At 50.7% G+C, this 13,316-nt stretch overlaps 2 protein-coding genes across 2 annotated transcripts in view; one reads left to right on the top strand and one right to left on the bottom strand.

The window, feature by feature from the left end:
* The window catches only part of ABCA3 (ATP binding cassette subfamily A member 3), a 38,983-nt gene extending 36,769 nt beyond the window's left edge, over nt 1-2,214 (bottom strand). Inside the window, exon 1 of the mRNA XM_053957635.1 lies at nt 2,205-2,214. The gene's annotated coding sequence lies outside the window, so the exon portion shown is untranslated. The remainder of the gene's footprint in view (nt 1-2,204) is intronic.
* A 1,352-nt stretch (nt 2,215-3,566) lies between these two features.
* On the top strand, nt 3,567-13,314 carry VRK3 (VRK serine/threonine kinase 3). The gene is made up of 12 exons (XM_053957897.1): nt 3,567-3,698; nt 3,773-4,098; nt 5,557-5,609; nt 7,643-7,709; nt 8,434-8,518; nt 8,980-9,082; nt 9,426-9,518; nt 9,707-9,839; nt 10,590-10,710; nt 10,996-11,054; nt 12,285-12,434; nt 13,010-13,314. The coding sequence occupies exons 1-11, from the start codon at nt 3,592-3,594 to the stop codon at nt 12,431-12,433; spliced, it is 1,296 nt and encodes a 431-aa protein (XP_053813872.1). The 5' UTR covers nt 3,567-3,591; the 3' UTR covers nt 12,434; nt 13,010-13,314.
* Nucleotides 13,315-13,316: the final 2 nt, after the last annotated feature.

Genomic DNA, 13,316 nt, shown 5'->3' with positions numbered 1-13,316 from the left:
CCCTTTCACCCCAAGGCATGTCAGCATGCAGCCCCCAATCTTGGCTGCCAGGTTGAAGTTTCTTGGTGTATTGCTTTGCCCTTTAAGTGCTGAGAACATGCACAGTGAAACAGACTCCCCTTGGAGTGCTCAGACACAGGAAAATCTCCATGGGCTGGGAAGGATGACACAGGGGGAAGCTTTCCAGAATACCTGCTGCTCTTCCCAATCCCTCTTCTCCTCAAGTGTGATTTCCCTGGCAATGCTCTGCAGGCAGCTGGCACAGTCTCTACCCACACCAGCCTCCAGCAAAGTGTCCCCAGGGTGTCCCTGTGTCCCTGCTGGGAGTTACAGAGCTCCAGGCCCTTGACAGATGCTGGAGCACCACCAGCACGGAGATGTGGCTGGGAATTTCAGCAACCATTGCTCCTCTGTGCCTGGGTGAGCCTCCCACTGTGGTGGGAGCTGGGGAGGCAGCATGGCCTGGGACATATGGGCAGGCTCTGCCTGCAGTGCTCAAAGGCAGCCTGGTTGTCCTTTCACCCCAGAGAGGCAGCTGGTGTCCCCAGGACCACTTCCCATGGATGTGCCAACAGCCAAGACCTCTTAAAGCTGCTGGATTGGACCTGGCAATTTGGAGCTGAAAGGGTTCCAAGGCCTCTCCCAAGACTCTAGCATGGCTTCTCGAGAGGCATCACTTTAGGATCCAAGAGGTGTGTAAATGAAAAGGAACAGCCTCATTTTATTAAGAGGTTGCAGAACTGGCAGCTTTGGGCATTCTGTCAAGCTCAAAGATCTCTGCCAGCACCTAAATCCGGTAAGTCACGTGTTTGGGTGGCTGGCAGTGTGCTGGGAAGCCAAGGGTGAGATAAGGGAGACATAACTGAGCTGGCACCAAGGAAACTCCTGCAGGGGGGAGACAGATCTTTCTGTTGCCACCCCAGCTGTCTGCACATTCCCAGAGGGCACAGTAGCACAGACTTGCAGTTAGACTCAATGATCCTTGTGGGTCCCTTTCAACTCAGGATATTCTGTGACTCTGTCAGACCATCCTCAACACACAAAGGCCACAGGAAGACAGGTCTTCTAAAAAATTATACTTTTCCCTCTTCCGAGAGCTGTGTATGGGGGTGGAATTTCAGCTTACAGATAAACCAGAGAAACTTAGGGGATAGAGGGAGCATCTCCATGAGAGACGAGCTCTGGCTAAAGGAGAACAAAACTGGGGTGCAAACCCTTGACATGAAACCCTGGGAGGAGTTTTAAATTATGGCTAATGTGTGAGATGGGTGGGCAGTGCAACAGGGAATCATCCAGAGGTAAATTCTTCCCTGTGAGGGTGGTGAGGCCCTGGCACCTCACCAGAGGACTTGAGAGCTGAAAGGTTCAAAGAACCAAAGCTTGACCTTGAGATCTGCTCTCCGGAGGCTCTCCAGGAGCCAGAGCCCTCTGCAGCCCAAAATCCAGACTGGTTTTCAATGCCCGAGGTAGGAAAGAGGGAGCAAATTCTTACTGTGACCAGGCAAAAGGTGCAGTGCTACAGACACAGTCCCCTATGGAGTGACTGCAGGCAGCCAGATTGCCTTGCTGATACAAATTACTAGTTATGATATTCAGAAATTTGTTAATTATTTCCCTTTCCATCTATTTATTATGGGTTTCTTTTTTATTGCTAATTATTACTTTCAATACAGCACTAAGTAGGATGGAGGTTTCTCTGCTCTGATGCTGGGTTGGTGGCTCTCGAAATAAATCTTAAAGAATTGCCCTTTTCCACTATTTTCTGTCTGCCTTTACCTATCACTGTTTTCTCAGTTTTGCTTGTGTTTTTGGGGTCTGACTTTTTAAAGCACCCTGTATTTCTGTTTACTGCATGGATTCTTCTCTCCCCAAATTTAATGTAATCAGGTCATGATCACTGTTCCCTAGGAAACCACCAATGAAATTATAGACCAATGATCAATTATTAACAGCTTAAGAAAGTTTAAAAAATTAAAATGGTATTTGTAAGACTTCATAAATCTGCTGAACCAAGGCATTCCCAGCTGAGCCATTGGTTTCTATAAAGGGCTTGGGGACAATGATCTTGGTTCAGGAATTAGGGGAAACTAAACACCATCCACCAGCCTGCTAAGGTAAATTCAAGCAAATCTGATAAAGGGCTGCTTCTTTTCTGACAAAATTCTGAGGGGACGCTTTGGTTAACAAAGGAATTGAGGCTGTACCTGTATGGGATGTGGGAAGAGCTGGAACTGAAGTGGTTGTGCAGGGGGCTGGCAGTGGAGGTGAGGCAATCCAATGTTCTGCTGCTGCCTGCAATGCCAGGGGAAATAACACAGTGATTGTGGAGTGCAGTGTCCTGATGGCCATGGTGGGTGGGAATGGAAGAAACCCTCCAGCCTGCCTTGTTGCTCCTCACAGTGTCCAGGTGCTTCAAAAAAATCCCAGCAACCAGCTGCAGAAACCAATTCAAGCACATGCCAAGCTTCCCAGAGTTATTTGGCAGAGTTCTGGCTTTGCTGGGACTTTTTGTGTGCTTAGTGAATATTAGGAAAATGCCCTGGCATTTGGAGCCATTGAGAAGGGGCAATCAGCCCATGGCAGAATGAGGTCTGTGCAGGACGCCCTATCTGGAGATGCTTCTTCCAAGCCCTGCAGCCCCACGGTGGGTTCAGTCAGGGGGTTCATGCCCCGTGTGTTATTTCATGCTGCCTTCCACCACTGCTCTATCTTCTACCATTGGCACACAGAGCTCACTCCTGCCTCATGCTAAGCTTTTGTGGGAGCAGCTGCTCCACTCAGCTCTTCATGCAATGAGCAGATCCACTTTGCTCCTGTTCGTGCCCAGTGGCTTGTGTTCCATGGCTCACTGGGATGGACTCTGAAAAACATCTTTACATGTGAATGTTCTGTGGGACAAGAACCAGGTCCCTACTGCCCCCACCTCACCTGCCTCTTCTACCCCCTGCTCTGGGGCTCAGGGGCCAAGCACCTTCTCCAGGCAAACCCTGGCCTCAGCCCACCTGATGGGAAAGGTTTAAGTCCACCTACATCTCTTTTATGGAAATGGTGCCTGCTTGAGGGGTAGGATGTACATAAGGGATGGGATACACAGGTGCATATGCTGAATACACAGCCTTTTGTGCCACACATGAACTCCTGCACTCATTAACCTGTGAGCGCCTGTTCTGCAGTCCCAGTGTCCTTTCTGAGTAGTTTTCTGGTATCTTTTATGAAGTAATGTGAAAACACTAGACCCCAGAAGGCAGCGCTGGGAGCACAGCCTGAAGGGATCTCGAGGCTCCGCCGGCCCACATCGGGGTGGCCTGACCACCCGAGTCCCGGCCGGGCCACGGGAGCCCACAGGCCGCGGGCCGCCGTGAGCCCCGGTGCCCCCTCACATCCCCGGTGTTCCCTCAGAAGCCCGCGTGTCCCCTCAGATCCCCGATATTCCCTCACAGTCCCCGTATCCCTTCACATCCCGACGTCCCGCCAGACCCCGATCCCCCACAGCAGCTCCGCTATCCCGCCAGAACGAGGTGCAGCCCGGAGGGCGCCTGCGCCGTGGCGGTGGCGGCGCGGCGGGCGGGCCCGGGCTGCTCCGGCGGGGCCATGTCGGGCAGGAGGGTGCGCGGGCGGCGCGGGACGGGGGCAGGGACACGGACACCGACACAGACCCCGGAGCGGCCGCGGGCAGAGCTGTCCGGCGGCTCCCCAAGGTGCTGGGGGCGGCGGGAGCGGGGCGGTGGAAGCGGGGCGGCGGACGGGCTCTGACGCTGTCCGTGTCCCGCAGGCCCAGCCGGTTCTGCCCGCAGTGCGGGCTCGCCGTGGAGCCCGCGTTCCGCTTCTGCCCAGCCTGCGGCGGGAGGCTGCCCGCGCCGCCTGAGGAGCACACCGAGCCCGCAGCGCGGGCCCCGAGCCCGCCGCCAGCCCCCAGCCCCGCCGCCTCCCCCTCCCCGCGGGCGGCCGCGGCCCGGCTGGGACCCCGTTCGCCCCGCAAGCCCCGGCCCGGCCCGGCTGCGCCGCTCCCGGCAGACACGGTGCTGACGGACCAGGGAGGGCGGCGGTGGAGGCTGGTGCGGCTGCTGGAACAGGGCGGTTGCGGGCTGGTGTACGAAGGTACTGTGGGGCCCGCGGCGGGCAGAGGGGGCCGGGAGGCGAGAGGCGGGGGATCCCCGGCTCTGGCTTCGCTGACAGCTGTGGGGACAGCCCGAAATCCCCAGAGCCCACGGAGTGGGTGACACTGCGATGTCCGCCGGGCTGGCGGTGCCCCGCAGCCTTGCAGGATCCGTCATTCATACAATATTCTGAGCTGGAAGGGTCCCACAAGTACCTTGGAGTCCACCTCCTGACTCTGCACAGACAGACACTCCAGCAATCCCACCCTGGGCATCCCTGAGAATATTGTCCAAGCACTCCTGGAGCTCTGGCAGCCTCGGGGCTGTGCCCCTTCCCTGGGGAGCCTGGGCAGTGCCCAGCACCCTCTGGGGGAAGAACCTTTCCTGATCTCCAACCTAAACGTGCCCTGGCCCAGCTCCAGCCATTTCCTCACTGGGCATCTGCCTGTCAGCCACTCTGCCACCAGCATAATATCAAGCTGAGGCCAGACTGTTCTGTTATTATGGAATGGCCATTGTTGGGGCCGCACTTCCTCTTTCTGTTCTTTTAGGTCCAAAAACTATTTGCTGGCACTGTACAGGAGTTCCTGTGCTGTGAGTGGTGTCAATACCCACTAAATGTCAATTCTCTGTGTGTTTTGGGGCCAAAGAAAGCAACCACAGCACATAGGCTGTTTCTCAGCCATTTAGTAAGTGCTGATCTTTTCAGTCTAGTTGTAAACTTCCAAAGGGGAGTTTTTGATCTTCTCTCGTTAATTTGGAAACTGTCCAGGAGGAATTTTTTCCATTACCAAGTTTTGTCTGATATTTGGCTTTACTTTCTTTTTCATTATTCAAGCTGTTGCATAACAAAGTCTGAGCATCCATCTATGTTTTTAAAAAAATGTGGTAAAAAGGAAAATCAATAGTGGAGGGTGCTTTTATAGAAGTAGGTTTTAGGTGGTGAGTAGCAGGTAACCTGTGGATAGCATTTGGTCTAAGAGCACAAGAAGAGGAACTGTCGTGAGCCAAGTCACGGGTGCAAATCCTTTTGGAGAAGGGAAGCTACATACAACTCTTAACATCCATACAGAGCAGAGGGACTTGGCATCCCTTACAGGCTTGTCAAACCATGGAGTGAACTGGAGGGAGTGCTCAGCAAATGAGTTTGGGGACGCCTTTGAGATTCTACTAATGATCTATGCTTTACATACCCCTCAAAGCTCCCCCATACTGTAGCCATGCCCAGATGCTTCTGTGACTTAAGCAGAACTGCACTGCATGTCAGGGTGCTGAGCTCCTGGAGCAAGGTAAGAATTACTTTGTAGTGATCTGGGAAGGTGCTGTCACAGAGGTTGCTTTGCAAAGCTCAAGGGAAATAAGCAGAGGATGAGTTAATCCAGCTGCACAGGCTGCATTTAATGATGCACAACGTCTGTTTCCATGCTCCTGTAACCACATCTGTTCCATCCTTCCACAGCGCAGTCAGCATCTGGAACCTGTCCTCAAAAGCAAAGCTACTCCCTCAAACTTGTGAGTTTTGATCTGTTTGGGTAAGGAATAGTGCATAGAGTACTGTGTCCTGACCTGTTTGGCTGAGAGTATCTGAGGAATTGGGAGAGAGTGGTCAGAGAGGCCCCTGCTAAGTTAGGAGATGGATCTGACCTCGTGTTGTGCTGGGATTTCAGTTGGCTTTTCTGCTAAAGGTGTGAAGAAAATGGATATGAGTATTAAAAAACCTCAGAGCCTTAATAACAGAAGGTTGCTGCTTTGATTGACCAGGCTCAGGAACCTGCAGAACTGAACTTGGTGGTGTGAGGTGGAGATCTTGATTCGGGAATGTCAGACCAACTTTTCTCCTCTCTGGCAGGCGTGCACACACCCTGCTGAAGTCTAGGGAAACTGGAGAGGTTGGAATTTGGTGCTGTGCCGAGGCTGTGTGAGAGCCAGCATGGAGACACTATGTAAAGCCAGAGCACACTTTGAAATCAAATAGGAATTTTAGTTGGAGTTCCAAGCCAGCTTTCCAGCTTTTGTCAATATCTTGGGGTCTCCAGAAATGTGTTATTTCCAGTAACGGCTGTTCTGTCATGGAAATTCAGTCAATTGATTTTTAGTAGCTCACAAACCAGAGCTGAAAGACTGTTTTCTTGTCTACTGTAGCTCTTGGGGATTGCTGGTCTGTAGGAGGGCCAGTGCTGACTGATGGCTCTGTGGGGCTCTTGCATGCACTTGGATAAGTGCATGACTTTTGTCAGAGGAGACATGTAAGAGGATGGAGAAGGAATACAGTGTGGATGAGAAAAATCTGCTAAGTGCCACAAAACTAGAACCAGTTGGTGGGAAACTGTAATCACTTCTATAGGCAAGACTCCCAACTTCTCTGGTTTTCTTTTGTCTGCTTGGTGGTCTGCTGAGCACTGTGGAGTGTGATATGGCACATGAGAGCATTTTGGCTCTCGGGTTTGATGACCCTCGTGGGCTCACAGACAAGATTTCTTTTTTATTGCTAATTATTACTTTCAATACAGCACTAAGTAGGATGGAGGTTTCTCTGCTCTGATGCTGGGTTGGTGGCTCTCAAAATAAATCTTAAAGAATTGCCCTTTTCCACTATTTTCTGTCTGCCTTTACCTATCACTGTTTTCTCAGTTTTGCTTGTGTTTTTGGGGTCTGACTTTTTAAAGCACCCTGTATTTCTGTTTACTGCATGGATTCTTCTCTCCCCAAATTTAATGTAATCAGGTTGTGATCACTGTTCCCTAGGTAACCACCAATGAAATTATAGACCAATGATCAAGAATTAACAGCTTAAGAAAGTTTAAAAAAGATGCAGAGTGAAATACCATCTGGGACATGATCTGTGTTGTCTGCAGCTTGCTGTTCCTCCAGCTGTCTTTGATACCAGTTTTGTATCAAACCGGGTAGAATAGGACACTGCTGTTTTCTCCCATGCAGCATAGCAGCTCAGGATAGCAGTCCTAACTCAGGATAACAGTCCTGAGTTAGTGTTGAATAGATAATGTGTGTGTAGGCAAATACAGACATTCTGAGTGGGAACTGTGTGCAGTTGAGGTCACTCGATGACAGCAATACCTCAAATGTTACTAAACAGACTTGTCTCACTTTCTGACAGCTAGAATAAATGTTACAGCTCTCTGTAGAGACTTGCATGTCTGTAGAAATGCCCTCATCCCTGCTGTGGCTGAGAAGGTCACCTCTGGCTCCCGTTAACGTAACAGCTGTGGGACCAGAGCTCTCCATGCTGTGCCTGGGCTGCACTGCCTTGTCTGCTGTTAACCCTCAGACAGCTGTAAATGGGCTGCTGGAAAGGCCCAACCTGAGATGACCCCTCTCCTGTTCTCTGCTGATACTCAGAGTCGATGTGGTTGTTAGGGGCAGCATTAAGTAGGGAACCAAGACACCTGAGCTCTGCTCTCAGTTCTGTTAGTTAATCTTTGCTTTCTTTAAAATGGGTAGTTAAGGTCTTATAGCAATCTTACCCAAGTTTCCCTTTCCAGCAGGATGTGTGTGGCTGAAGTAATGCTCCTCCCTGTTCCCTTTAGGATGCCAAAGATGGGAGGATCTACAATGAACAGAATTTCTTCCAGCGAGCTGCAAAGGCAGGCACAGGTTGGTGCTTCTTGGGAGGGCAAGGACCTAGGATAATTGTCATTTCTGTTTCATCAGTTATGTGAATCTCTTGAAAGGCCAGGCTAGGATAAATTAATCCCCTGCTCGGTTAGTGCTAGAGTGCTGAGTTCGGTCAATGCCAGTTCTCCCAGCAGTCTGTGTGCTGTAGGACAGTGCAGAGTGAGCACAGCTTTCTTGGGCTCCTCACTCTGTCTTGATGTGTCTGGGAGCTGTCCAGCCCTGCAGCCTGTTTCACCTTGGCTCACTCTCCTGTCCCTCTTCCATGGGTGGTTCTGTCAGCAGCTCTCTGGTATCAACTCCATTGATCCCAAACTTGAGCAAGAATAAAGGTGCCCAGAGAATATAGGCAGGGGGGATGTAATAATTTATGTCAAATCTACACTTCTGGGAAAAGTGTAAAAATCTGTTTGTCCCTCACCCTCTCTCTCTTGCCTCTCCTTGTTTTCCCCCACCCTCTAGCAATGCCATGCCGTAGCCTGCTCTGATATTTCCAGAATTTTCCCTATTCCATTCTTGCTCTACAGTGGTATATTCATTGACATGCCAGTGCACACAACAGACGGGAATTCTGGAGACAGAGTCAGGATGAGAGGCCACTGTCAGTTCTCCAGGGCAGTGCAGACCTTCAGAGGAGGAGCATCCCTAACTCCTTCCTCCTGGAGCTCCTCAGCAGCATCTGCTGCACTGTCCTCTTCTCTTGTAGTGGAGAAGTGGAGGAAGTGGCATTCCGTGCCGCTGCTGGGCATCCCCAATTGTGTTGGCTTTGGACTGCATGCAGACAGCTACAGGTGAGGTGACTGAGCTCTTGGGCTGTCTGAGCATCTCTGGCTTTCCCTCTCCTCTGGTTGCTGTCCACTAGTCCTTTTGTCATTGTCCCCTGAGCTCCTGACTGTATGCACTGCTCCTATCATGTCTTAAATGGTTTGCATCTCATTGCCTCTTTGTTTCCTTCAGTCCTTTTGTTGCTGGTGAAGTTACTTCTGCTGCTGCTGCTCTTCAGGCCAGGGGACACCTTATTTTGGTCCTTGACACTAAACACAAAGGGGAGATTCAGGCTGTGTGTCTGCAACACACGATGAGCACACCTGTCTCCTTTATAAGAAGTTTTCTCTTACCAAAAGTCAAGGAAGTGTTTTCCCAGGTCAGCTTGGAGTTGAAGTGGGGTCCAGTGGATCACTTTGCAAGTGTCTGTTGCAGGGTCTCCAAACCAGGTAAGTACTGCAATGTGCAAAACCCTTTTCTCCTGCAGGTTTTTGGTGTTCTCTGATTTGGGGCGATCTCTTCAGTCGGTCCTGAGCGATGGCCTGCACCTGCTGAGGGAGAAGGCAGCTTTTCAGATTGCAATTCGCGTGGTATGTGGAGAACCAATTCTTCCCAAGGGACTTTTTCAGAAAAGACTTCTAACTTCCTTATGGATCTCCCAGAGGTGTTTTAAAGCTGCTCCAGGGGCTTGGGTGGGGTCTTTAAACCTGCTGTAAACTTCAGTAGTATCTTTTGAGCACTGTGTCACCTTGAAGGAATTTGGGATAAGAAGAATGAGAAAAACCTGACCTTTGAACTTGAAGGCTGTGAGATGTGTTGTTTTTAGTGCTCATCCACATGGCTGCAGGGAACTGGGGAAGGTTCAGCTCAGTGATAGCCAGGGTGCTGCAGGAGCCTGCATGGATCTGATATGCTCCCCCTGTTTATTCCCAGCTAGACTGCCTGGAGTACATTCATGAGAATGAGTACGTGCATGGGGACATCACTGCTGAGAACATCTATTTGAACCCAGCAGACCTCACACAGGTAGGGAGCAGGAGCAGTGCTGCCAGGAAAGGGCACTGGAGGTGGGATTGTGATTTGGGATAAGGCAGCTTCCAGGTCCCTGCCTTGGGCAGGGCAGCAGAGCAGGCTGGACAGCGCTCAAGCAGGGGCTGTGGGGAAGCTCTGGGGGCTGCTCTGCACTCAGATGGGTGCTCTCTGCTTCCCTGCAGGTGACCCTCGCTGGCTATGGCTTCGCGTTCCGCTACTGCCCCGGGGGGAAGCACGTGGCTTGGCGCGAGGGCAGCAGGACCCCTCACGAGGGCACGGTGGAGTTCATCAGCCTGGACAGCCACAAGGGCACAGGTGGATCTGGGTTTGTGACACATGCTGGGACTGCTCCTGTGGTGGTGCTGCCTGGAGCTCAGGCTCCCTGCTGGCATTGCTGGCACTGCTGCTTTCCAGGCATTCACATGCACCAGGTTCCTCTTTGGGCTGTTCACTCCTGCCTCCTCATGGCTGCTGTGTTGGGACTTGCCAGGTCATTCAGTGATTCCAGCAGGGATGTTCCTGCTCCATCTGGAGCCTTGGCTGCTGCAGGCATGTGGGGAATAGAAAACAGGGCCCTTTGTGCTGGCTTAGCAGGGATCTGTTTCAAGGCAGACTGGATCCCTGCCCAAAACGGATTTGCAGCAGGCTCTGCTCTGACCTTGAAGCAATGAGAGCTGGAAAGGCATTTAAATCATAGAATCACTTTTGTTGGAAAAGACCTTTAAGATCATTGAGTCCATCTTTAAACCCAGCACTGCCAAGGTCACCAGTAAGCCAAATTTCCAAATGCCACATCTACATGACTTCTAAATGCCTCCAGGGATGGAGACTCCACATTATCCTGGGCAGCCTCTGCCAAATTCTGTCCTTCTCCTTGTTGGGATATGACTACTCTTTCACAGTGTTCAGGAAATCTTCCTCCAGAGGCTGGGAGGTTATTCCTGAACTATGTTAGCGGGCTCCCGGGAGTATTGATACCCCAGAGCACATCCTCATGAAGCTCCTGAATTTCTTTACTTCTGCCCCTTCATGAGTGACATGTGAATGTCTCATGCTTCCCATCAGGACCATCTCGACGGAGTGACTTGGAATCTCTGGGCTACTGTCTTCTGAAATGGCTCTGTGGCATTTTGCCTTGGTCTGATGAGCTGGACAAAGTAAAAGCTGTGGTGGAACAGAAAGAAAGGTAGGAGAAATAATCTATTCTTCGGGGAAATACTCAGCAGAAAGCAGTGAGGGGGGTTTGTGACTGAAATCCCCAGGTCACAGTGTTGGGATGTGGTAAATCCTACAACCAAGGCTGAGCCTGGCCCCAGTGTTTGGTGAACCGAGTTCTGCTTCATGCAGAACACAGCCAGCTGAATTCAGCCTTTTGGGGATTTTTTTTTTTGTCCCTGTTGACAAAGCCAGGTGCTCAGGTGCCTGCTCCATCGCTTCTCCTTCTGACAGGACTCTGTGCTGACTATTCCAGGTACAGAAAGGATGTGAGATGCCTTCTCCGACTGTGCTTCAGGCAGAGATCCATTCCAGGTATGGACTTGCTCTCAGTGGCAATGCAACTCAGGGATGAAGGATTGACTGTACCTGAAGCCAGAACTTTCTCTGTGCTGGGGTGCTGGTCCAGAATAGCTTCCAGTGGTGATGATGACCAAGCATTGCATGAACTGTCTGGCAGGCTGGGAACAAATCCCTTGTTTTCTGTACAGAGGAATCAGGGCTGCTTTCCATGATCTGCTTTTATGAACCTTGCTGAAGGGACAAGCTGTGCTGGTGGGTTTAGAAATTAAATACCTGGGGCTAGAGGACACTTACCTGTCGGAACCCAAGGTGTCCCTCAGACACTCTTGGATGTTCTGGGTCCAGGTCAGAAGCCTCTGAGACCCTGGCAGGCAGCTGGAAACCCCTGTGGTTTTGAATTTGACCCATGGAACAATTTACCAACTTTGCAGGAAGAACAAGAAATGACAAAAGTTTAGATATTATAATAGAAGTAATCACAAAGTGAAAGGTAGGATTTTTGAGTGCTGTACAGGGGGGTTTTAGGCCTTGTACAGAGGGGTCTGAGTTTTGTACATGGGGGTCAGAAGTTCTAAGATGGAGGGATTTAGGCGTGCCCTGTCCTCCTTCTTTCTCCTTCCTAACCCCCATGTTCATGGTGATGTTGGCACTCACAGATTGGTTTAGAGTAGAAAGTCACTGTTCAATATAGGTGATATAGGCACTGGGGAAAAACAATAAACATTTAATACGCAAAGTGTGATATAAAAGATGGCACCAGCCCGTTGGGCGAGGGAGACGGAGAGGGACGCAGAGGGAGAAGGAGTCAGAGAGAATGCCAGGGAGTCTGTGTGCCTTGAGATAACGTGCAATAAACTGCCTTGAGACCAGACGACTGAAGACTACTGAGCCTTTCTTTGAAGGCACGGGTTGGAGGAGAGACTTTACCACCACCCGGGGTCACCCCAATCTGGGAGTGACTCCAACACTTACCCATCCCATTTTGTTGCCCAGAGAAGCTGTGGCTGTCCCACGTCTGAAAAGTGTTCAAGGGGTGGAAGGAGATGGGCTTCAAGGCCCCTTCCAACCCAAACCAGTTGGTGATTCTATTTTATTGTATAATTTGGTGATTTGAGCTTTGTATTAGCCTTGGTTTGGTTTTCCTCTCTGCAGCTGCCTGAGGGGCTGCAGGACAAGCAGCCTGAAATGGCCACTTGGCAGCTGGAGTTTGTGCTGCTCCAGTATGAGTCCCTTTCCTTGCAGATGCCCTGGAGAACTACCTGGAGCAGGTGGTGGCACTGGAGTACGAGGAGAAGCCTGACTACGTGGCCCTGCGGCAGCTCCTTGGGAAGCCACTGGAAAAGATTAAAGCTTCAGCTTATGACTCCGTGGATGTCCCAGTGGTGCCCTGAGGTGAGTGCTGGTACCGCCTCCATGTGACCTGTGCTGCCACAGGCGGGCGAGGACAGAACAGGCTGGGCTGTGACCTCTCTCCAGCTGAAACCAGCCTGCTCCTCCTGACATGTCATTCCCTATTGAAACCAGTCCAGTGCTACACAAAGCCAGGCTTAGCATGTGTTTTCTCAAGTTTTTTCTGGAAATACTTGCCCGTGAAGGAATACTACAAGGGTTAATAAAGCAAATGCTGAAGGGGCTGCAGGGCTGTGAAGGTGATAACAAAATGCAGACTCAGGCCATCTGGTAATTTTTTCTTTTTTATATCTGAAGCTCTGGGCTGTAGTTTTTGCTTTTCTCTCTCAGAAAGCAGCCTCTAGTTCTGGTTTTAGTGCCTAGGTGCTATTTTAGCCATGAGGCACCTCAAAGAATGAGGCTTGATACAGAGACAGATCTGATTTTAGTGCAGGGCTGCATCAGCCAAGGCTCTGCATCCAGCAGCAGGAGCACAGAGCCAGCTCTTCACCTAATTTCCTCCTCCTGGGAAGGAATTAAACTGATTCATCTCCCCTTTTCTGCTTTTATTTTTTCAGATCAAGGAAGACTTCAGAGCTTTCTGCAGTGAGGCCTTTCCCAGATATATTTTCACTTTTACTAGTTTTAGAATGAGAGAAATTTTTATAAGTGTTTTCTTCCCATGTTAATGTGACCCAGTGCTGAAGTTTGAGCTGCTGCTGTACCAAATTAATGTGAAGAGACTCCTGCATGGCAGATCAGAGGAAGCAGTAGCTGGAGAACTGCAGTGGAGCCACCATAGGCCAGGAAACTAAATCAGGGACTTTCTCTTTTGAATGAGAGTGGCAGTACGTGGTTTTATAATAAACTTTGTGGACAAGTACC

This window comes from Vidua chalybeata, chromosome 16 (assembly GCF_026979565.1).
Source record: "Vidua chalybeata isolate OUT-0048 chromosome 16, bVidCha1 merged haplotype, whole genome shotgun sequence".
Classification (NCBI taxonomy): Eukaryota; Metazoa; Chordata; class Aves; order Passeriformes; family Viduidae; genus Vidua; species Vidua chalybeata.
This window is presented reverse-complemented; position numbering and strand designations above follow the sequence as displayed.